The following is a 21,884-nucleotide window of genomic DNA, read 5'->3' on the forward strand; positions in this document are numbered from 1 at the left end:
GAGCAAAACAGTGAAGGGAACAGACCCAGCTTCTCATTCTTGTGGGGCCATTCTTAAGCGCTCCCTGAGGCCTCCTCCCCAACCCCCACCAGCTCTGCTCCCCGCCAATGGAAAGGATCCTCTCTCTTTTCCAAGGTGCCCTTTCCTCATGGGGGTGGCTGAGGAAACTTTCTAAAAGGAAGTGATGACAACACCTTGATACTTTCCCTCTCCTCCCACTCCCCTCCTCAGCTCAATCCCCATCTCCCTGAACCGTTGCTATTTTATAAGAGGACCCTAGAAGAAGCAGTGCCCTCCCCCAAGAGGGAAAGATCCTGTAATGGAATAATTTCCTGCCAGGCATCAAAATTTATTTATTTATTTATTTTTGGCTATAGAAGGCAAAAACTTGTTAACCTTTGCCCTGTGTTTATTCGTTCAAATAACAGCGGCAAGGAATGACCAAGAAGATCTGAACTACAGCTCCTGCTGGCCTCTGTCTGCTGCTCTCTGTCTATGTGGTGTGTTTAGATCAGGGAAGTGGGCTGGGGGAAGCTGTGTTCTACCGTTCTTATTTGCCTTGTACCTGTTCACAGCACTTGGCATGTGGCAGAAATAGAATGGAATTGCAAGGGGACAGAGGCAGCCTGTGGGGTGAGGACCCAGCCCTCTGACCCACGAGGTCTAGTAGGCTTGCTGCATGTTAGCTGGGTTTGTATTCTGGGTTCCAAGAAACACAGGAATCATTTCCTCTTTCTCTCTTTTTAATTGCCATATATTAGCTTAGAACAAGGTACAAAATTTGGAGATTCACAGGAATAGCACAGAAGTTTAACAATATTAATAATAATAAAGTTCTAACACATGACAGGAAAGTTTATCTGGATCTTGAAGGCAACAGCTGATCTGCATGCACATTTCTGGAGGCCAGTGATTCAAGAAGAGGTCTTCTCTCCATTGCTCCATCTTGCTCTTTCACAAAGGACCCGTAGCCCATAGCACCATAAGCCGAGGACAGTGATTGCAGCATGGAGAGGAATGAAGGGCCCGCTAGGGATGGCTCCTCACTCTACAGGGCTGATGCTTATGGGGCTACTATGTCAATTCAAATTCATTTACCAGCTAAGAGTGGGATCTTAAAAATATGATTCACAGGGAGAAGCTCTGCTAGCATACGTTTCCCAGGAAGCTTTCCATGGATCTGTAGAACTTAAATAAACAAAAGGCCATTCAATCATGGGTCTCCTCTTGGGCACCCTGCCCCCAGTACCTGCTTCTTGCCCGAAGTGTGGCTGTGCAGAGGGGCTCTCCTAACTGCATCCTGAGGGTGCTCCCACTATGCACCCTGTGCCAAGCCTGGACACCTGCGGGATCTGTGCCCAATGCTACTGGAGCCAAGGCCGGGGGTAGGCAGGGTCCCCATCGCACATCTGCCTGTGATAGGAGAGCAGGAGGGGCAGGCTAGGGCACTGCAGAGACCTGTAGAGCTCCACCACTAGCACTGCACTGACAGCAGCCCTTCATTTCTGCTAAAATCTCATTGTTGGAAGTTCACTGCTCATATTAATAATCAACATGAGAAAAGTTCAAGAGTTCTAGCTTTTCTTTTCAGGTATATTGCTGCCTAAGCACTTGCGAGAAGCTTATCTACCATGAGAGGGAGGGAGCCTGACGTGGAAATTCTCCTTTAAAAATTCCAAATTTCTCTTTCTCTCTCCCCCTCCCACTGACTCTCTCCCCAACCTCTCTCTCTCCCTTTCCCCCCTCCCTCCCTATTTCTCCCACTCTTCTTCTGATGAATGAACTAAGTTGACACATTTAACAGCCCCTCTTTGCTACTGACCTACCCTTAAGAACCGTATTTCCAAGATGCACACAGGCTGCCGGGCAGTACCACAGTCTTCAGGGCCTGCTAACTGACCTCATCCTCTCAACAGCATCCTGCAGCCCTCAGCCCACTTGTCCACCTCCCCTAGCCCTAACAACACCCGGGCTGCAACAGCCTAGCACTTGCCAATATCCCAGCAGTAAGGAATGAACCCAGGGCCCCTCCACCTGCACCTCTGCTTCCTCTCAGGTGGCTGTATCTGTGCATCTCTGCCACCCACTGACTTCTTCCTTCCCTTCCTCTGCTCCTTCCCTGCCTCGGCACACATTTTTCTTCTTTCCTCTCCATCTACCAAAAGGAGGGGAAAATCTTAAAAACTTGAGCATGGAGACTGCACTAATTAAAATTTATGAGTTGTAAAATAAATCTCTTCTCACTCTATCATTCTGCTTATCCTATGTATTTGGTCAACTGAAGGCAGCTACCTGGGTTCATATAAGATTCTTAATTTTGAATGTTTGCTTTCCTTTAAAAACGATCATATAGAATTCTCCCATTTCTCCTCTCACCACAATCCTCTTTCATTTTGCTCTCTTCTCCCTATCCTTGTGTCCATGAATTCCCTGAACCTCATTGTTTCTCCCCAGAAGGAATCCCATGATATAAGAATTGTTACACGACCCTTAGCCTAAAAATCCCTGCAGCAGAAGTGTCTGGCTTTAACAGAATCTTCAACCACCCCATTCCTTATGAATCTGTCTCCCACACATTGGTGTGTACCATTTCTGAGGTTCTGGGGCTGTTCATCTTGGTTGTTCTGTTGCTCATCAGATCTGTTGATCTCATCCCCCTGGAGTAATGATTTCTATAGGTTCAGGTTCACAGCCTGTTCACTCAACGAATGCTCTGAATGCTAATCTGTCAAGCTTCTAGGAGAGCTTCCTATCTTCAGCAGATCAGGTAAACAAATCCAGCTCCTATTTTTCACATTCAAGATTTCAGAACATGTTTCTCCCCCAGCTTTTGCCTTTCCAAGGCAAAGAGCCCCAAGAGTTTTAATTGGTCTTTATGGTACAAATCCCCACTTCTGATTAGTTTGAAAGCTATGAACTCTCCCTGGCCTGGTTAATGTTCCCAAACTACAAGATTCCTATTCTGAATACTTGCTTTTCCTTTTAAAAATACCAGAAATAATTCTCCCATTTCTCCTCTCACCCCAATCCTCTTCCATTAAACTTTTTTCTCCCTGCACCTGTCCCCACCTTCTCTCTGCACCTGTCCCCACCTTCTCTCTCTGTGTTGTTACCCAGAGGAAGACATTAGGGTTTTATGCCACTAACTCTGCAAACTCTCACTCACCACCTTTAGACAGGACGCCGGGCATACTTTCGGCGATGCTGCTCGTCCACTCGCTCCAGGTACCAAGTACCTGGGAAAAGGCTGTTTGTGTCGCCAGGTGGGGAGAAATTCACTGTGGAATGAGGAGAAGAGGCAGTACTCACAAAGAGTTATATGAGTTTTTGGAAGAGAAAATGGTAATGAAGATGTCTGCCCCTTCATAGTGAAGCTCTTTTGGCTGTGCTGCGAGGGGCTGCAAGGTCGCCCTTAGTCCACCAAATAGAACACTGGACCTGCAGAACAAGAGGCGCAGCCATCTTGAATCTAGCACTTAAGGTCTTAATAAAAGGCTATTAAGACTTTTATTATAAGAGTACAACATTTTCCTACAGTAAACATAGCCTTCCTCCACTGAAATCTTCATCCCATCCTTTTGCCAATAGTTCCTACTTTGAGATGTAATTCTCAGCTTCCTGTTTCCTAACAGTCACTTCCTTCTAAACTCGAAATTTTCTGATTCTGATTCATTGCAGTATTTCAGTGCTTCATCCATTAACGTTTGTCTCAGAGGTCCTATTTTTCTTTTCTTCTTTTTTTTTTTTGTTTTGAGACAGAGTCTCGCTCCGTCACGCAGGCTAGAGTGTGGTGGTGTGATCTCAGTTCACTGCATCCTCTGCCTCCTGGGTTCAAGCAATTCTCCTCAGCCTCCTGAGTAGCTGAGATTAGAGGCGTGTGCCACCACACCCGGCTAATTTTTACATAATTTTTATTTTTTATTATATTCATATTTTTATATTTTTTATATTTTTAGTAGAGATAGGATTTCACCATGTTGGCCAGGCTGGTCTCAAACTCCTGGCCTCAGGTGATCCACCTGCCTCTGCCTCCCAAAGGGCTAGCATTACAGGCGTGAGCCACTGTGCCTGGCTCTATTTTTATTTTCATTGTCTTTCTTTGCTATAACATACCCACTGGTCCAGAAGAGATCAATGACCACTAGGTCTAGGTTCTCTGGAACGTTTCCGATTCCATATATTCTGTCTCCTTTTGAGACCATGCTGCAAAACAACATGCATCCCAAGTTTTGCTTGAGAATATATATAAAACCTATAGAAACCATGGTAAAACTGTGTATTACCATGGTTTTAAAACCACCAACTAATCACTCTAGGATTACCTTTGGGTTTTATTTTCCTTTCATTTGTTGCTTTTGGAGCAATATTTTGTTTTTATGTTTGGTGGAGAAAGAGGGCAATTTGGAGGAGACAGTAATATTAGTCAATAACATATTTATGTAGAGTAATTCATTTAATTTGTTTGGAAATCCTGCAAAATCAGTATGATTTTAGAAATAAGACAACTGAGAAAAGTTCAACCATTTTTCCAAAGATAAACAGCTGGTGAGTGGCACAGCTCAGGGTTAGATTTGGATATCTAGCTCTAAAGTCTGTACTCTTTCAACTGTTGCAGACGGTATTTTCAAAGACTATAATTCTGGCTTCCGTGGGACTACACATTCTGGGTGTTTAGCTATATTCTAAACTGGGAAGCTGCATCCTGCCTCCCTCTTCCCAACTCTATCTTCTGTTTCCCCACCCACTTCTTGCCCCTTTGGACAACAGATCTTCTAGCAAATCTTCTCTCAACCATATCTCGCAAAAGTCTTGACCCTGGACAACTAAATTCTAGATTTCTGATGAAATCCCTGGCTCCCAGCTACTGGAATGGGGTATGAGATAAGTTACCTTCTCTTCCTCTCTTCCTGCCTTTTTTCTTACCCTTATGGTAGAATTGCTCTCTTTGGTTCATTATTTCTGTGAACTCCTCAGGAGACACACACTTTCTGGAGGCTAGGCGTTTTGGCAGGTCTGATGTACTGGACACCAACTTGTCCAGGGGAGAGCCTGAGAAGCAAAAGCAAGATTGTTACACCTTTTTCATTGTCATTATCACTATTGCCAATCACGAGTCCAACAGAGAGCCAGGTTCTGTGGGAGGATACACCCTGGAGGAACGTGTGGTGTGTGTGGCTTAGAACATCAAGAAGTGATAAGCAAATATACTTGTTAGCAAAACATTCAGGCAGACACACTTATTTGGTCAAGGTGTACGCCACATAGTACTTAGATGCATGTCCTTAATCACATCAATCACAAAATAATCAATAAATTCTTTTTTTTTTTTTTTTTTTTGAGACGGAGTCTCGCTCTGTCGCCCAGGCTGGAGTGCAGTGGCGCAATCTCGGCTCACTGCAAGCTCCGCCTCCCGGGTTCACGCCATTCTCCTGCCTCAGCCTCTCCGAGTAGCTGGGACTACAGGCGCCCGCCACCACGCCCGGCTAATTTTTTGTATTTTTTTTAGTAGAGACGGGGTTTCACCGTGGTCTCGATCTCCTGACCTCGTGATCCACCCGCCTCGGCCTCCCAAAGTGCTGGGATTACAAGCGTGAGCCACCGCGCCCGGCCAATCAATAAATTCTTATTAGGTATCTCAAATCCGTCAACTTCTCTTTAATCAGTTGCAACCAAACCACCATTACCTCTTGCCTGAACTATTTACTGGAACAATCTAAGTGTTTTCCCCATATCCAGCTTTGTTCCTTTTCAATCTAGTCTCTAAGTAGTAGCCAAATAAGTGCTTTAAACCCATAAATTAAACAAAATTACTCCATGCTTAAATCCCTTCAGTGATTTACTTTGCTATTAATAATAACATAACTCTGTCAAGACGGCAGCCTCAGTAATGGTGGGGAAGAAGATGGTTATTCTACCAGATGAATCTTGTCAGGAAGGCCTACTAGAAAGATGACACTCACCTGGAGAAGCATCCTGGGATACTCGAAATGAAAAGAAACTTGCTGCTAAACCAGAGCCATAAGAGAACGCACCAATCCTGGAGCCAGCCAGTTCTTGGGCAGAGTGGCTGTGGGGAAAGAAATCAAATAAAAAACACATTATATATATTCTGCACTTCAAATAGAACAATAGCCTATCATCCCGATCTTCTCCCTGTCTACCTCATGCAACTAGAAATGGGTTCCAGGCACCCTACATAAAGAGGGACTTCTGGTAGACCCCAGGGACAGGACTTTGTGTAGGAAACCTTGCCAAAAGGAAAGCAGCTAATATCCAAGATATATAAGGCAGAGAAAACCCAAGATAATTTTTGGTGTACATAGAGCTTCTCCCCTCTCATGAGGACAGGATAAATTCAGTGCATTCTGACGGTGTCTCCAGGTGGAGATCAGACCAGTGGACTCACCCTTCAGGCTCCCATGTTGATTGGTAATGGTTCAGCAGTCATAACTTTTTGATCATCCCCTGTGAGTAACAATTTGATCAAGTTCACCCATAAGCACTTTTTCCTGCCTTTTTTTTTTTTTGGCAGAGTCTTGCTCTGTTGCCCAGCCTGGAGTGCCTGGAGTGCAGTGGCATGATCAAGGCTCACTGCAGCCTTTACCTCCTGGGCTCAAGTGATCCTCCCACCTCAGGATTCAGGATCCTGAGTAGCTGGGACTGCAGGTGCAAGCCGCCACACCCAGCTAATTTTTTTTTTTTTTTTTTTGAGACAGAGTCTCATTCTGTCACCCGAGCTAGAGTGCAGTAGCTCGATCTCAGCTCACTGCAACTTCTGCCTCCTGGGTTCAAGGAATTCTCATGCCTCAGCCTCTCGAGTTGCTGGGACTACAGGCACGTACCACCATGCCCGGCTGATGTTCGTACTTTTAGTAGAGAAGGGGTTTTGCCATGTTGGCCAGGCTGGTCTCAAACTCCTGACCTCAGGTGATCTTCCCACCTTGGCCTCCCAAAGTGTTGGTATTACAGGCGTGAGCCACCGTGAACATCCATGGCTAATTGTTTAAAAAAATTTTGTAGAGATGGGGCCTCCCTATGTTCCCCAGGCTGGTCTCAAACTCCTGAGCTCAAGAGATCCTCCTGCCTGAGCCTTCCAAAGCTCTGGGATTATAGGCATGAGCCACCTCACCTAGCTCTTATGTTATATGCAGTACTTCCTTATAAAACCCACAAAACAGAAAATGAATAGAAATAACATCCAACATTTGAGCACCTGCTAAGCACTGCTATTTTAATTGTTTTAGATATTTAAAGCTCATAAAAACAGTAGAACACAGGTATTGTGATTGCACACATGCTACAGATGGGGAAAGTGAGGTGCATTGAGGTTAAGTATTATCCAAAGTCAACCCTAATAAGTGGTTAAAAAAATCTGAACCCAGGTTGTGGGCTCTAAAGTCAGACCCATTTAACCACCATGCTCTACTAAGTATAGAGATTTTAAATAAATGAGACAAAAATATGCATACCAAAGCTACTGTTTTCTTGATCTTGCCCATCCCTTGACATCAGGTACTTCACTTTGGAGACCATTGTCTGATACGTACACCTTTGGTATGAATTTCTTTCATCTTCCTTCCTTTTCCTGCCTTCTCCCTCCTTTCCTTTCTTTTATATTTATTTATTTATTTATTTATTTATGACAGGATCTCATTCTGTCATCCAGGTTGGAGTCCAATGGCACAATCATGGCTCACTTCAACCTTCCACTCCTAGGCTCAAACCATCCGCCCACTTCAGCCTCCCGAGCAGCTGGGACCACACATGCACACAACCATACTCATTTAATTTTTGTAGAGATGAGGTCTCACCACATTGCCCAGGTGGGTCTCGAACTCCTAGGTTCAGGCGATCTGCCCACCTAAACCTTCCCAAATGCTGAGATTACAGGCATGAGCCACCACACCAGGCCCCTTCCTTTCTTTTAAATTTTTGAGCCAAAAGAGAAACCCAACTTTGTTGACCCCGCAGACCATGGGGGTGGAGGCTGGGGGTGTGCATGTAGGACATGGAGCCAGATGCAGTACTCACTGGGACAGAAGCGAGGCCAGGCACCCATACAGGGATGAGGTGTACATGTTCCCATTGTGCGTGGAGAGGTAAAGGGAGGCCTTGGTTTTCTTGTCAAACATGTCCTGAGAGGCCTTTAGAAGTGCTTTATCCAGGTCCTTGTTGGTGTAAGTGTCTTCCAGCTTTAGCCCCCTGTGAGGTAGCCAGAGGTAGCCATGTGAGAGGCCGAGGAGGGGAGGGAGGGAGCAAGGGGGAAAAGTAACAGCTTCTGGAGAGGACCTTTGGGCGCATGTTTTTTCTACAATATTTGGAAATACACAACAGTACAAAGGAGAACATACCACTAATGGCTTACCATTCAGAGAGAGCACTTAGGGCATATTTTTCTGATGGAATCCATCCCTACTTTTATAGAGTTTACTAGAAAATTAGAAAGAAAATCATGGTATGTGTTGTGGTTAGCATACTTTCTTAACTTAGTGTGTGTGTATATATATATATATTTTTTTTTTCCATGACATTCTGTAACATTATTTGTAAAGGCTGAAGAATGGTCCATGACAGGATGTACCGCACTTTAACCTATCTTCCTGCTCCTGTTCCTCACTAGTTAAAACACTACAGTGAATAGGTCGGTGTTCTTTTAAACACATGGGATTACTGAGCCCAAAGGTTGCACATCTTTAAGGCTTTGGCTTCATGCTCTCCTGTTACTCCTCAAAACACCTGATCCATTTACACATCCACTACAGCCCATTTTCCCACAGGCTTGACAATTCTGGGTATTCACATTTTAAAAAGACTATCTAGAGAAAACGGTAACTTGAGTAAACTTTTTATTAATGAACATGCACATTTAAAATGTGATCATATACATTTCTTCTTTGAGAAAATTTTCTGTTTGTATCCTTTGCTCATTTTTCTATTAGGGTATTTATTTTATTATTGATAATACCTTTATATATTAAAGATATTAAGCTAGTATCTTTGGTATATGTTATACTTTTTGTTTCGATAGGGCTGGTCTTACAAGCAGTGTTTGTGCTAATTTTGATGTTTTGGTTAGTGGCAGGGTTAGGAGTACTAGTTAGTAACAGAGGCTACACTTGGTAGCCTATTCTACTGTTGATAACATTGACCAAAATTTGAAATAAACAGGTACCAAGAAGAAAGGGAAAGATTCCTTTCCCAGTGGAAACTGTATTGAAGACATTTCTTTGTAAACATTAGTGTATTAGTGTAGTGAATCAATAAACAGCATTCTCTCTGCTTTTTCACATCTAAGAGGACGAGCTGGAACATCCCCATTTTATAGATGGGAGAAAAGCAAAAGCAGGACATGAATTAAGACAGTGACAAATGAGAATGGGACCTGACACTTCTCAAATTGCTACCCTGTAGTGTGATCATTTGCTTCTGTGTGTTTGTGTCTGTATAGGCTGTGAGACGCTCTAGGGCAGGGACCATGGAGTCCCATTCATTTTAGTATCCTGAGAGGTTAATACGATGTCTAGCACATAACATGTTCAGAAAATGTTTATCGACTGAATGATTTAGCTACTCTCTTTCTCCCTTCCTCCCTTTCTCCCTTTCTTTCTTTCTCCTCTGTAGTTTCTTACTGCCCCTTGATCCTGCAGTGCTGCCAAATCCCCCGTGTTCCCCTGCAATAATTCATGGAGGGCCCTACCCAGACAATAACCCACTACCCCATGGAAGGACGTGGGATTGTTCCTGTTCTGCTGGAGGATTGCCTTTTGTCCCCCACAGGGGTGCTGATGGTCTAGACTTAAGGCATGAAGAAGCCTCCTTCTTGCTCACACCTCTATAGCCTCTAGGCTCCCCAAGAAGAGGACTCACCCGAAAGCCTCCAGCCCCTTATATAAGCTGATTTGTGTGTCACTGCTGGCTGACAGGAAGTCATTGAACATCAGGCGAGCCAGAGACTTCTGGACCATCTTGCAAAAGGGTGTATGAAAGATCATGTACTGTAAATCGTCAAGGGTGAAGGGTCGATCGCTGCCAGCTGGAAGAGGAAGCGTGAAGGCAAGGATGGGGCATGAGGGGCGAGCCATTTAGACCTCCTGCCTGAGATTTAACTGTGCCGAGTTTCTCCAGGCCTCCCAGGGAACTACTTCCCACCTCCTGCAAACACATATAAGCTTTATTTATTCATTCTACATGCACTTACTAAGCAATCTCTACAAATAAGGAAAGAAGGGAAAGAAACAAAGCCTTTGTATCTACTATTACCAGCCTCTATGACACTTGTCCCAAATCAACCTTGTGTTATATAATTTTCTTCATTTTCCAGAGGAGGAACCGGTCTACAAAACATTGTCATCTGTCCAACTTTAAAAAGGCTGGCTTTGGATTCAGGTTCAGATGTCTCTGACTACTCTGCAGACTGTCTCTCTCACTCTGAAGAAGAGGGCAATGCAATCTCTGCCCTTAGGAAAGATTACATTTTAGTGCTGCGATCCAAAGCAGCATCTGTCACCTTACATATGCAAATAAGGAGTAAAATTTAAATGCCACAAGAATTCAGAGGAGTTAGGAGCAAATAACCAATTACAGAAGACAGACAGAGGCAGAGAGGCCCAAAGCAACTTCTTGCCCATGAAGTTCACCTCTGGCAAGTGGTGTGCCACCCACTGCAGTGGAAAGGGACAAGAGGTAGCTCTTTATGCCACCCCCAAGGTATCCATGCCTTCTCCCACACTGCAATCTGTCTTTTGCGGATGCCCATCTGGGCATTTCTGAGCAGCAAGAATACTATTTATGTCTTTAAAGTGGATTTAACTGTATTTTATTTTTATTTATTTATATGTTTTTAGAGACAGGATTTGTTTCAATCTGTAGTCCAGGCTGGAGGGCAGTCGCTTGATCATAGCTCACTGCATGGGCTCCTGGTCTCAAGCAATTACCCCCATCTCAGCCTTCTGAGTAGCTAGGACTACAGGCTCATGCCACCATGCCTGGCTAACTTTTGTATTTTTTTTTTTTTAGAGACAGGGTCTTGCTTTGTTGCCCACATTGGTCTCAAATTCCTGGGTTCAAGTGATCCTCCTGACTCAGCTTCCCAAAGTGCTGGGATTACAGGCGTGAGCCACCACTCCCTGCTCCTCTGTATTTTAAAAAGAAGATTTATTTGCTTCTTTTCTGCTTATGAAAGTAGTACATATTTCTCAGGAGGGAAATTCCAAAACTAAAGATGAAAATAAAATCAACCTGCAGTAGCATCACAAAGAAAAAAATCACTGATAACACTTTGGCATATAGAAAATATAGGTACAATTTCTCAACGTCAGACTTTAAAAGATGGTAAACTACAAACTAAGAGCCAAACCATGCCTGACTTAACCAGAAACAAATGTCAACCACTGTAGAATGTGGCTGCCCAGCCTCTTAACGCCATCTTCCCAGGTGGCTGACACCCCTTGGTTTCATACTGGGGGCCTTGCCCTGGATTGTTTACTTTCTTTTATTTAGCTCAAGTTAGAAGCAATTTTACACCTGAACTTGAATGACATCCAAATGGATTTCAGCATAGACCCAGGGAAGAGTGTGAGAAAGAGGACAGGAAACAATTCTCTTGACATTATTTTCAAGGCAGGAGAGAAGAGATCATGTTATGGCCTTTGGGTACAAACCCTTGACCTATGTAAATAGAGCCCCCAGTTTCTGCCCTCGGAATCTCATACCTTGCTTCCACTGATTCTGGATTTTTTTACGGTATGATGTGTAACATCGATCCAAGGCCCGCAAGTAGCACTGGATGGAAAGCTTCCCATCCACTATTGGGTACTCCGAGGCCAAATTTGGTTTGTAGAAGTCATATGCATTCTCCATATGGGTTCCCCTCAGCCCTGGAAAGGCACACAAAGGGTTTCAGAGACTACACAATGCAGCCTACCTTGAGCACAAAGGATGAGAGAACCATATAAAGGAGTTTTCTGGTCATTATCTGTGTCCCATGGCCAAGTTCAAGCCCATTCAACATCCCTCACATATTCAAAAGGAGTTGGACAGGTTGTTGGTATTACAAAAATGAGATGTGTATTTCCCTTTCCTCACCTACATGGGCTTAACAAAACCTAGAATAGAAGCCAACAGTCTCAAAGGCAAGACTTTCACTTTATATCCAGTTATATATTTTAACCTTCAGTTGCCAGAAGAGTTCCCTAAGATTCCTCACCAGCATCTGCACCACTCATTCCACTCATCATTATCCCAATGCCTGATGATGCAAGAGAGGAAACCTCGCGGATTCCCCTCTCCCATTTCTCCTCTCCTCCCTCTGCTCCATAGACAAGCCCTTTTTAGAGGCAAGCAATACCATCCTCAAACCCATACCTCAGTAGCAGGTGTGCCAATGTGGGATTAGGATCTATGTTCTTGGCTATGTCATGCACAGCCTCTTGGTAATGGATTACTACAAACCTCGCTCCAGGGCCAGAGGGGCCTTGGGCCCAATCAGCATAGCCACAGCTCCGGCCCCACCTGTGGGACGAGCATTACCACTGGGATAGACGGCAATGTCTCCACAGACCACCATGGCATAACGACCTGTAAAGAGAAACAAGAAATATTTACCATCACTACCAAATCTAGAGTAGACTGAGTGCCTTCTGTGTACCAGGCACGATTCTAGGTCCTGGATATAGAGTGATAAACAAAATAAAAAATCCCAGTCCTGTGGAGCTTATGTTCTAGTGCAATTCATGATACATTTGAAATGTAAAGTCAAAATTTAGTGTCCTGACACTCTGTAAAACGCTCATTTATTCAGAATTCTGTCTCTGACTTCAGTGAAAAATGTGTTAATAGGCACTTTTGGAGACAATTCAGGTTTGGGTTTGTACCCATCTCCTTAAAGCAAACCATGATCCTGAAATTATATCCTAAGTCATAGAAGGTAAAGGACAGGGAGGGAAACTAACATTTAAAACACTAGTAGGACACTAGTTATCGTTAAACAATTCTTGAAACAATCCAATGAGGTAGGTAACATCCACATTCACAAGTGAAGACATTGCCTTCCTGAGAGACTGAGTAACTGGTGTAAGGTCACATAGCTAGTTAATACGGATTTTGATATTCAAACCCAGTTCTGACTGGATCCTGACCCACGTGCCTTGAATTGTATGGCACTACTTTCATTGTGAAAAGAGTTTATGTTGAGTAAATGATCTGTAGTCACTAACTTTATGATAATCAGACTAGCATTCAATAAATAATTGTGGTCTTGACTATTATGTGCTCCACTTTCATCTGTCAGAAGTACTGTCCCAAAAACTCAAGTTTGTGGGTGAGATATGGTAGTAATTTTAGTATTCTGACCTGTGAGGAAGCTCCCAGTATTCACCCACAGCACTGCTTTGGGAGCCATATTTCCATATAATTTAATCCTCATGATAAATCTTTATAGCAGATATAGTTATTCCCATCCTACAAATGAAGAAACTGAGGCCTAAAGAATTTAAGCCACTTGCCCAAAAACCACATAGCTAATAAATGGTAGGGTAAGGATTCAGAGTCAGGACTCCAATCCAAATTCACTGAAATCCAGGGACTTTCTCTTAAGAATTATAACAATCCCAACTCCAACATCAACGAAAAAGTATTGTTTTCTTCCCCAATGCTATGTGCATGTGTGTGTGTGTGTGTGTGTGTATATATAAATGTACAAATAATTTATATAAATATATAAATGTAAGTATATATTTAGTATATATAAATATATTAGTATAAGTAAATTGGTATATTTAATACATAAATATATATTTAAGTATATATAATTTTTATATACATAAAATTAAGGGAAAACATTACTTTTTTTCTACCCATATATACACACACACACGCACACATTTTGAAAACTTTAGAAACTATAGAAAAGTATTTAGAATCCATTTAGGAAAAGGCCAGTAAATTTGATTATCTAAAAATCAAAGCCTTCTATCAGAAACAAGGTCAAAAGACAAATTGGGGAAGTATTTACAATACTTACAACCAACAAAACGCAATTTATCTTCATTTATAAAAGTTTCATTAAAAAGGCAAGCTAGGCCGGGCACAGTGGCTCACGCCTGTAATCCCGGCACTTTGGGAGGCCGAGGTGGGAGGATCACGAGGTCAGGAGATTGAGACCATTCTGGCTAACACGGTGAAATCCCATCTCTACTAAAAATACAAAAAATGAGCCAAGTGTGGTGGTGGGCTCCTGCAGTCCCAGCTACTCGGGAGGCTGAGACAGGAGAATCGCTTGAACCTGGGAGGCGGAGGTTGCAGTGAGCTGAGATCACCGCCACTGCACTCCAGCCTGGCAACAGAGTGAGACTCCGTCTAAAAAAACAAATAAATAAAAAATAAAAAAAAGGCAAGCTATATAATAAAAAAAGGCCAATAAACAACATAAAAATATTCAAGATTTCTTATAGTAGAAGAAAGGCAAATCAAAAACATTATAATTTTACTTGTTAAATTGACAAAGATTAGAAAGTTTGATAATATATACATTGTAGGAATGTAAGTTAGTACAACATTTTGGAGAAGAATTTGGCGCATTTTATCAAACTTTTAAATCATCCTATCCTGAGATTCCACTTCTAGGAATTATTCTTATACTATAATGCCAAAAGTATACAAAGCTATTGTACAATGTTCATTAAAACTTTATCATTGCAAAAAAACTAAATATCCATCAATATGGGATTGATCAAATAAAATTTGGCATATCCATCAAAGAATATTGTGGTTTTAAAAAGAATCAGATGGACCTTATAGATATTGATACAGAATTACCTCTAAGACCTAAGAGATGAGGAATATTTTGTACAATGTTTAAAATGGAATAGATATGTGTATACTTGCAGGTACTTAGAAAAAATATTGGAAGAATACATATAAACCATTAGTGTTAAATTTTGGGAAGTGGTAACGGGGGTCAAATGAGGAGTTTTTCTTCGCTTTATATACTTTTGTGTATGTGTATGTTTTTTTCCAAATATGAATTTTAATTATTTTCATTTAAAAAAAAAACACGCAAGAAAACATGGGGACTCCCAGCCAATGTGAGCCAGAAATACTCTTCTCTTTCCTCATCCCTCCTATTTTCTCTGGAGTGATTCAGAACTCCCTGAGTCTCAGAGCCACTCCCTCCCACCTGAGGGTCCCCAGGTGAATGATTGCCTAGGTCAGAAGCAGAGTTCTCATTCACACTGGCATCCTCTGGTCCTGGTGGTTACTGTCACCTGCAGGGTATGTAGTCCAAGTGTCCAGGCTCAAGCTTAGCTATTTTTGTTTTAAATACAAACTAAAGATTCACATTTCAATAACTTGTTTTTTAAATTTTTACTTTTATACCCAGATACCATATTTTTTTAAAGATGCATTTGCAACCCCATCTGTGGAATACCCAGCCCCTCAGAAGAATCTACTCATTTGAAATGGCATGCTTAAGGCTGACAATGCTCTCAAGAATAGGCTCTTTGATTTTTGGTTAAAGGCTGGTGAATGCCCTCTATTTTTCATTTCTACTCCTCAGCTAAATAATTGGTTGGACATATCCGTGGTGGTAATGGTGGTAGGGGTTACTAGAGAGGTAGTAATATAAGTATCAAGTAGGAGAGGCACTTTAAGAACAGACTTGATGATGTAGACTGGACCATCCCATGTCAGTGGAATTGTTAATGATGGAGCCAGGTAGGGCAGTTGGAAAAGCTTGGAATGGACTTTTGGAATTGCACTGTCTTGCTGCATGTACAGAGATAAACTGTTAAACTCCTCTTGACCTCTTTTTCCTAAAGCAAAAGATATTGAATTAGATAATCTCTGAGGACTCTGCCAACATTAAGGCTTTTTGATTAATTTTATAATTAATGCTCATCATGGTTTCTAAGGTTTTTAATCCTAGTTTCAAACTTAGTAAATATAGAGTGTCTTAACTACTGCCAACATACTGTTTTTTCACATCTTTATGAAAATTTCACATTTCTATGAATTATTTTATTCAGTCCTCTTATGAGTTAAGCAAAGCAGATAGGCAAATAACCCCGAGGCTCAAAGAGGTTCAGGAATTTATCAATGATTATTGATAGAGCTATGGCTTCAAACTCTCATACTGTTTCCCTTGAATCATCTCTTGCTGTAACAACAGGGGTTAGTCCTCCAATATAGCACTGGAAGAAGATATAAGTAAGATACAAGGTAATGTTAATATGTTAAGCAACAAGCAATATGCGAGGAGCCAGCTAAGGGAGAAAGAGTAGAAATACTCACAGTCTATCCTGTGGTTTTCTGGGCCTGTTTCTACAAAGGTGTTTTTTTCCTGAACATCTAAACTTGCATAAATCTTTCAACATCACCAATCTCTCAGAGACTTAGGACATGTTTAAGAGAAACAGGTGCAGTAAAATAGGAAATATATCAGATGTGGTTTGGCATTTTTGCCTCTGCCACTCACTATGTGTAAGATAATCAGATCTTCCATGTTCTCTTCTATAAATCTGGTATAATACACACTTCCTAGGCTGTTGTAAGAATTAAATGAATGGCTTGTGAACATGCTCCCTAACTGTGTAAAGCTATATAAGTCTAAGTGGTTATCGTTGGATGATAGCAGCAGCTGTGTGAATATATTGTCCTTCCTTCACTAGATGAAGCCACCTGGGGAACTGAAAAGCAAAACTGGTAATATTCAGCCTCCGATTCCAGCACCTTTCTTACATAAGGCTCGTGCCAGTACATACCATCCCAGGAACTGGACTCCATCCAGTTGGCAGCATTGAAGAGGGAGGCAGTACCACCGTAGCAGGCATTGGTGGTATCTATGCCCTCAATATCAGTATTGCCTGAATCCTGGAAGAGTTCCATGAGCACTGTTTTGACAGCTTTGGACTTGTCAATGATGGTCTCAGTGCCTACTTCCAGCCTGCCCACAGAGTCCCATGGGAGCTGTATGCGCTCCATCAGCCGTTGCACCACTGTCAGGCACAGGGAGTTGATGTCCTCTTGGACTGAGCAGAAGCCCATACGGGTCTGGCCCAAGCCCACTGTATACTTTCCTGCTTCCACATTGTTATACTTCTCCAGGTCAGTTTGGTCCACATATTGGGCTGGGAAGTAGACCTCCAGGGCCAGGATGCCCACGTCCTTTGGCCAAGTATCTGTTTTGGCCAGGGGGATAGCAGAGGCTGTAGAAAACCTGTGATGGAGATAACAATCAAATTCCCACTAATGGTCTGTAGACAATTTCCTCAAAAGACAGTAATATAGCAATCATTTAATTAATTTTCTATATATTTTGAAGCTATCAGATGACTACAAATTTAGTATTGTTATATCTTTTCATTGAATCCACCCTTCTATCCTTATTAAATATCCCTTTTCATCTTTGTGATATTCTCGGCATAAAGTTTCCTTTCCTGACATCGATATAGCTACACTAGCTTTTTGCTTACTGTTTGCATGGTTTATCTTTTTCTGTCCCTTTTTACTTTCAACTTCTTAAAGTCTTTATCTTTAACATACATCTCTTGTGATCGGTATATATTTTTAGTCCTTTAAAAAATTTTAATAAGTCTAACAATAGTGGTGTTTTGAGTATTTCATCCATTTATATTTGTTGTAATTACTAATATAGTTGGAACTAAGTCTTTTTTTTTTCTCTTTTTTGAGACGGAGTCTCACTCTGTCACCCAAGCTGGAGTGCAGTGGCATGATCTCTGCTCACTGCAAGCTCCGCCTCCTGGGTTCACACCATTCTCCCGCCTCAGCCTCCCGAGTAGCTGGGACTACAGGCACCTGCCACCACGCCCAGCTAATTTTTTGTATTTTTAGTAGAGACAGTGTTTCACCATGTTAGCCAGGATGGTCTTGATCTCCTGACCTCAGTCTTCCAAAGTGCTGGGATTACAGGCATGAGCCACTAAGCCCAGCTGGAACTAAGTCTATTTTTTTATTTGTTTCTATTTGTCTCATTTGTTCTTTGTTCTTTTATTCCTCCTTTCCCATATCCTTTTTGATTAAGCAAATATTTATTATTCATTTTATACCTTCTTTTCCTTTTACTGGTGACCTTAAAGATTATAGCATGCATAATTGGCTTGTTGTAATATTACTTAAATCAATACTTATCTTACTTTTGCAAAAACTTTAGGTTAACTTTATTTACTCTCTGCATCCTTTCAAACCGTTATTGTCATATACTTTACTTCTACATGTTATTAGCCCTTATAGGGCATAATTATACAATCTTTACTCATTTTAAAAGTGTACCTCTAATTACATACCTTTCTCCTTCTTTCTTTTTTCTACACAAGAACATACCCACTGTTTTCCTACTTTTAAGTAAGTTTTCTGCTAGCTGATTTTTCTGATAGGGCCTTCCAATGTTTATTGAGCACACCCAACACAGTTCTAGTCCAAATACACAGCAGTGAATAAGACATGCATTGTGCCCATAAAGAGAGCACAGCCCATGAAAGAGGCAGACATTTTTACAGGTAAATATGCAGGGAACACAGAGAGCAGAAAGAGCAATTCTAAACGAGAGCAGAGAAAAAGGAAAGGGGAAGGGGTCAGCAGAAGAGGGGAGAGATGATCTATTTCTTTTCTGGACCAATCCACTTCTCTTTAACCCAGATTCTTAATACCCTGGTGAAAACCTGTGTTCCCTTTTGTATGGGAGCATATGGGAGGTGAAATTGGTGATCTCTGTACTGCTCCCATACAAAAGTACTTTATACCTTCTGTTCACTTTAGCAACATTCTTCATTTTATAGATAGTGAAACCAAGGCACACACTGGTAAAGTGATGCACTCAGGGTAACTTCATAGTTTCTCAAGTATTAGAGATACTCTGTCCCTTCACTGCCCTGAGTGCCAGGCTTATAAATTTAGCTCCATTCTACAGGAGCTGGAACTCAGATTGAATGTGTCTATCAATCATCTTTGGGATTCTGAGCCTCTGGTAGCCCCAGTTCTCCCAGCAGCAAGGTCACTTTTAAGGACAGCTGTGAGGCAAAAGTGGATCATATGATCACAAGATAGTGAGGCAGAGTGATAAATACACATTATATCTGACAGGAGAGGTTTGGAGTTTATTTATCTTCCTATTTATTTACATCCTCCAAATAACTGGAGTTTGTACTCTCAAATATTTACGGAGGAGCTTCCCCAGTACCTAGGAGCTAATGGTTAGCCAGCGCTTCTCCTGCCAGTTTGGCTGCGTTTCTCTCAGCCTCGTTCTCACTCTGACTTCTCTGGGCTGGCTCCCTCCCTTTCTTCCCAGTTAGAAATCTAAGCTTGCAAGAAGAAGCTTAGAACTGGTCAGTTGGTAACTTTTGTAGCTGTCTTGGTGGGGAGCTATTTCTAGAAATGGATTATAAAGCCTTGAAGAAAATTAACACTTAGAGGCTTCCAGAAGCTTTAGCCCACCAAGGTTAAGCGTATCCTTCTCATCTTGTGCTTTCTCTAAAGAATGATCACTTTGTGTAATTTTAAATCATTTTTCTCTTGGTGTTGCCCACTTCAAGAACATGCACCACACCTTTACTTCTGTATTCCATCTTGCCTCCTTCCCTTGTGTTTCAAAATTAATTACTACACTTCAGGCACTGTCCTGGGAAGGGTTTGTGAGGGTTGAACAAAGGGGTTGGACAAAGAAAAGAAGAGGGTGTGGTTCTTGAGACCTCCTTGACCAGTGTGAGGAATGATAAGCACACATATAACCCAACTTCAAGGCAGAATGTAGTCAGGCCCACAAGAGGGATGTAGGCAAAATCCACAGGAGTTCAAAGGAAGCAGAGATTTAAGTGGGTTGGAGGATCAGGGAAGCCTTGTGGAAGAAACCGCATTTGAGGCAAAACTTGATGGATGACAGACTTCTGCCAGTGAAGAACTGGAGGGGAATGAAGGGGCAGTGGCCACAGCAGGGGGTGACTGAACAAGTAAGGAACCCTGGAGATGCAGGTGTATAGGGGAACAGGGAGACAATATGTGAGAAATACAGGAAGTGGAGGGCACAAGTCTTACCTAATTTTGAAGACAGCAAAGCAGATGCTGTGATGGAAGTCACTTTTAAGTTGGAGTTAGAGCCAATGTGGGTTGGATTAAAGGCAATTAGATATATAGAGAAAAGGTGACTCATGAAAAGCAATATTAGTTCAAGCCATGCATAATGGGATTAACTGTGAATATACTAGGAGGGAAATGGGAATGATTCCAAGAGTTTGAACCAAGGGAGTCAGAGTTTTGGGGAGGATTGGTGTGTGTCTTTTGGCTGATGGCCAACTATTGCTATCGAAACAAGCAAACCCACATCAATCTCTTCTTCACAAATATAGAAACAGTTTAAATCCTGAGCTGGGACATTTAACCCACATGCAGGGTTTGGCAGTGCACGGGGAGAGTGAGATGATGTAGCATAACAAAGAATATAAGAAAGCTATGTGCATCCGCCTCTACCATGCACATCTATACACCCAGGTTCCCTGGGTATTTGGCAAGGAAAGATACTAGGTCAAAATCATTTTTCTAAATATTTAGTAGTCATAGAATATAGAGTAAAAATGTAAGGAAATAAAGAACTAGTCCCAATGTGTCGCGGATGGTTTGGGGATTGGACAGAAACACGTAGGTGGCTGGGAGCCTGAGGCACTAACGATAGCTGTGTTACCATCATCGCTGACAATGGGAAACATAAGCACTTGGGCCATGTTCAGGGAGTATTTACAAAGAAAAGGAGTGTGCATTTTCTTCTTGCAAAGAGCATGTATACATACACACACAACCACACATTTCCCCTTTTCATAAAATTGGAACACAAGGCAAACACAGCTTCTCATCCTCAGTCCATTTCTGATCCTGCTGCAGTGATATAAAGTCATTGGTTTTACTAACACTGCAGTTGGCACAAGGTCATGAGGGTCTTGGCAGAGGCTAGGGGCAAATGTGGGAATGGTGGTGGAGAGAGGAAAGCTGTGGCCTGGTACTGATATTTCTACTGCTTCGTGCAGCTGGCAGAGTAAAAGTTGCCATTGCTCACAAACACAGCATGTGTCAGAGGTTTGGGCTCTTCTCACTCTACAGCTTAAAGGGTTTGTCTGTTTAGAAATGAGGTAACTGAGACCCTGTAAAGTTAACTTGCTTGTCTAAGGCTGCTGTGCACAAACCTTGCCAAATTTTGAGTGGGATTCTAGTGAGTTTTACCCAATAGCAAGGAAAAACTGTCTTTTACTAGTTACAAGGTGCTTCTCAAAAAGTGACTCACCTTTGGTGGGCTACTGGGAGCAGGCGAGCAGGTGTGAGGGAGGTTTCCTGCATCACTCTTGTCAGTTGCAGAATGCGCTTCACTGGAGTCAACAGACGCTGCATCTCTAGAGGAGCAAGCAGAAACCCAGCAGTTCAGAAACCCAGCAGAAACCTTGAAAGAGATGCCCAGCAGTGCCCAGCAGGGCTTTATAAAGCCCCAAGACTCCTGCCTCCCTAAGCCCCGCCTCTGCTCACCATGGCTGTCTGCTTCTAAAACTGGGTCAAAGGGCTAACTCGGAACATGGGCGAGTCAAAGACAAACAGCATCTCTGCAACATGTACATAGCTGCCCTGCTCCTGAGCATGTGTGGGAATGGCTGGGCGTGGTTCCTCCTACTCCATCAGGCTCTTTGGCAGCCTTGATTCTGCCCAGCCATCTAAGCAGGAGGTTATGATGTTCCTTGTTGTATCACATCCCAAGGTAACCCTATGTGACTTCTTTTAGACCCTGGCTCCTTATCTGTATTACTCTCACTGGGTGTTCCACACTCCTCTCTGTGGTGTTAGTTGTTATTATTTTAATGTGCTATGCATTATAAGAAACATCTTTCAAAATCAGA

At 42.3% G+C, this 21,884-nt stretch overlaps 1 protein-coding gene across 3 annotated transcripts; it reads right to left on the bottom strand.

Annotated features, from left to right (window-relative positions):
• Positions 1-342: 342 nt before the first annotated feature.
• Positions 343-21,475, bottom strand: HMGCS2 (3-hydroxy-3-methylglutaryl-CoA synthase 2). 3 transcript variants are annotated; one of them, XM_063624732.1, is made up of 10 exons: positions 21,284-21,448; positions 16,761-17,215; positions 12,451-12,576; positions 11,712-11,876; positions 9,868-10,033; positions 8,032-8,202; positions 5,961-6,067; positions 4,924-5,049; positions 3,167-3,278; positions 343-1,188 (listed from the first exon to the last, which is right to left on the bottom strand). In XM_063624732.1, the coding sequence occupies exons 1-9, from the start codon at positions 21,385-21,387 to the stop codon at positions 3,172-3,174; spliced, it is 1,527 nt and encodes a 508-aa protein (XP_063480802.1). In that variant the 5' UTR covers positions 21,388-21,448; the 3' UTR covers positions 343-1,188; positions 3,167-3,171. The 3 variants fall into 3 exon arrangements, with proteins under 3 accessions (XP_063480802.1, XP_063480804.1, XP_063480803.1); XM_063624733.1 differs by having other exon boundaries at positions 738-1,180; positions 21,284-21,440; XM_063624734.1 differs by lacking the exon at positions 12,451-12,576 and having other exon boundaries at positions 21,284-21,475.
• Between the last annotated feature and the right edge of the window lie 409 nt (positions 21,476-21,884).

Source organism: Symphalangus syndactylus, chromosome 12 (assembly GCF_028878055.3).
Source record: "Symphalangus syndactylus isolate Jambi chromosome 12, NHGRI_mSymSyn1-v2.1_pri, whole genome shotgun sequence".
Taxonomy (NCBI): domain Eukaryota; kingdom Metazoa; phylum Chordata; class Mammalia; order Primates; family Hylobatidae; genus Symphalangus; species Symphalangus syndactylus.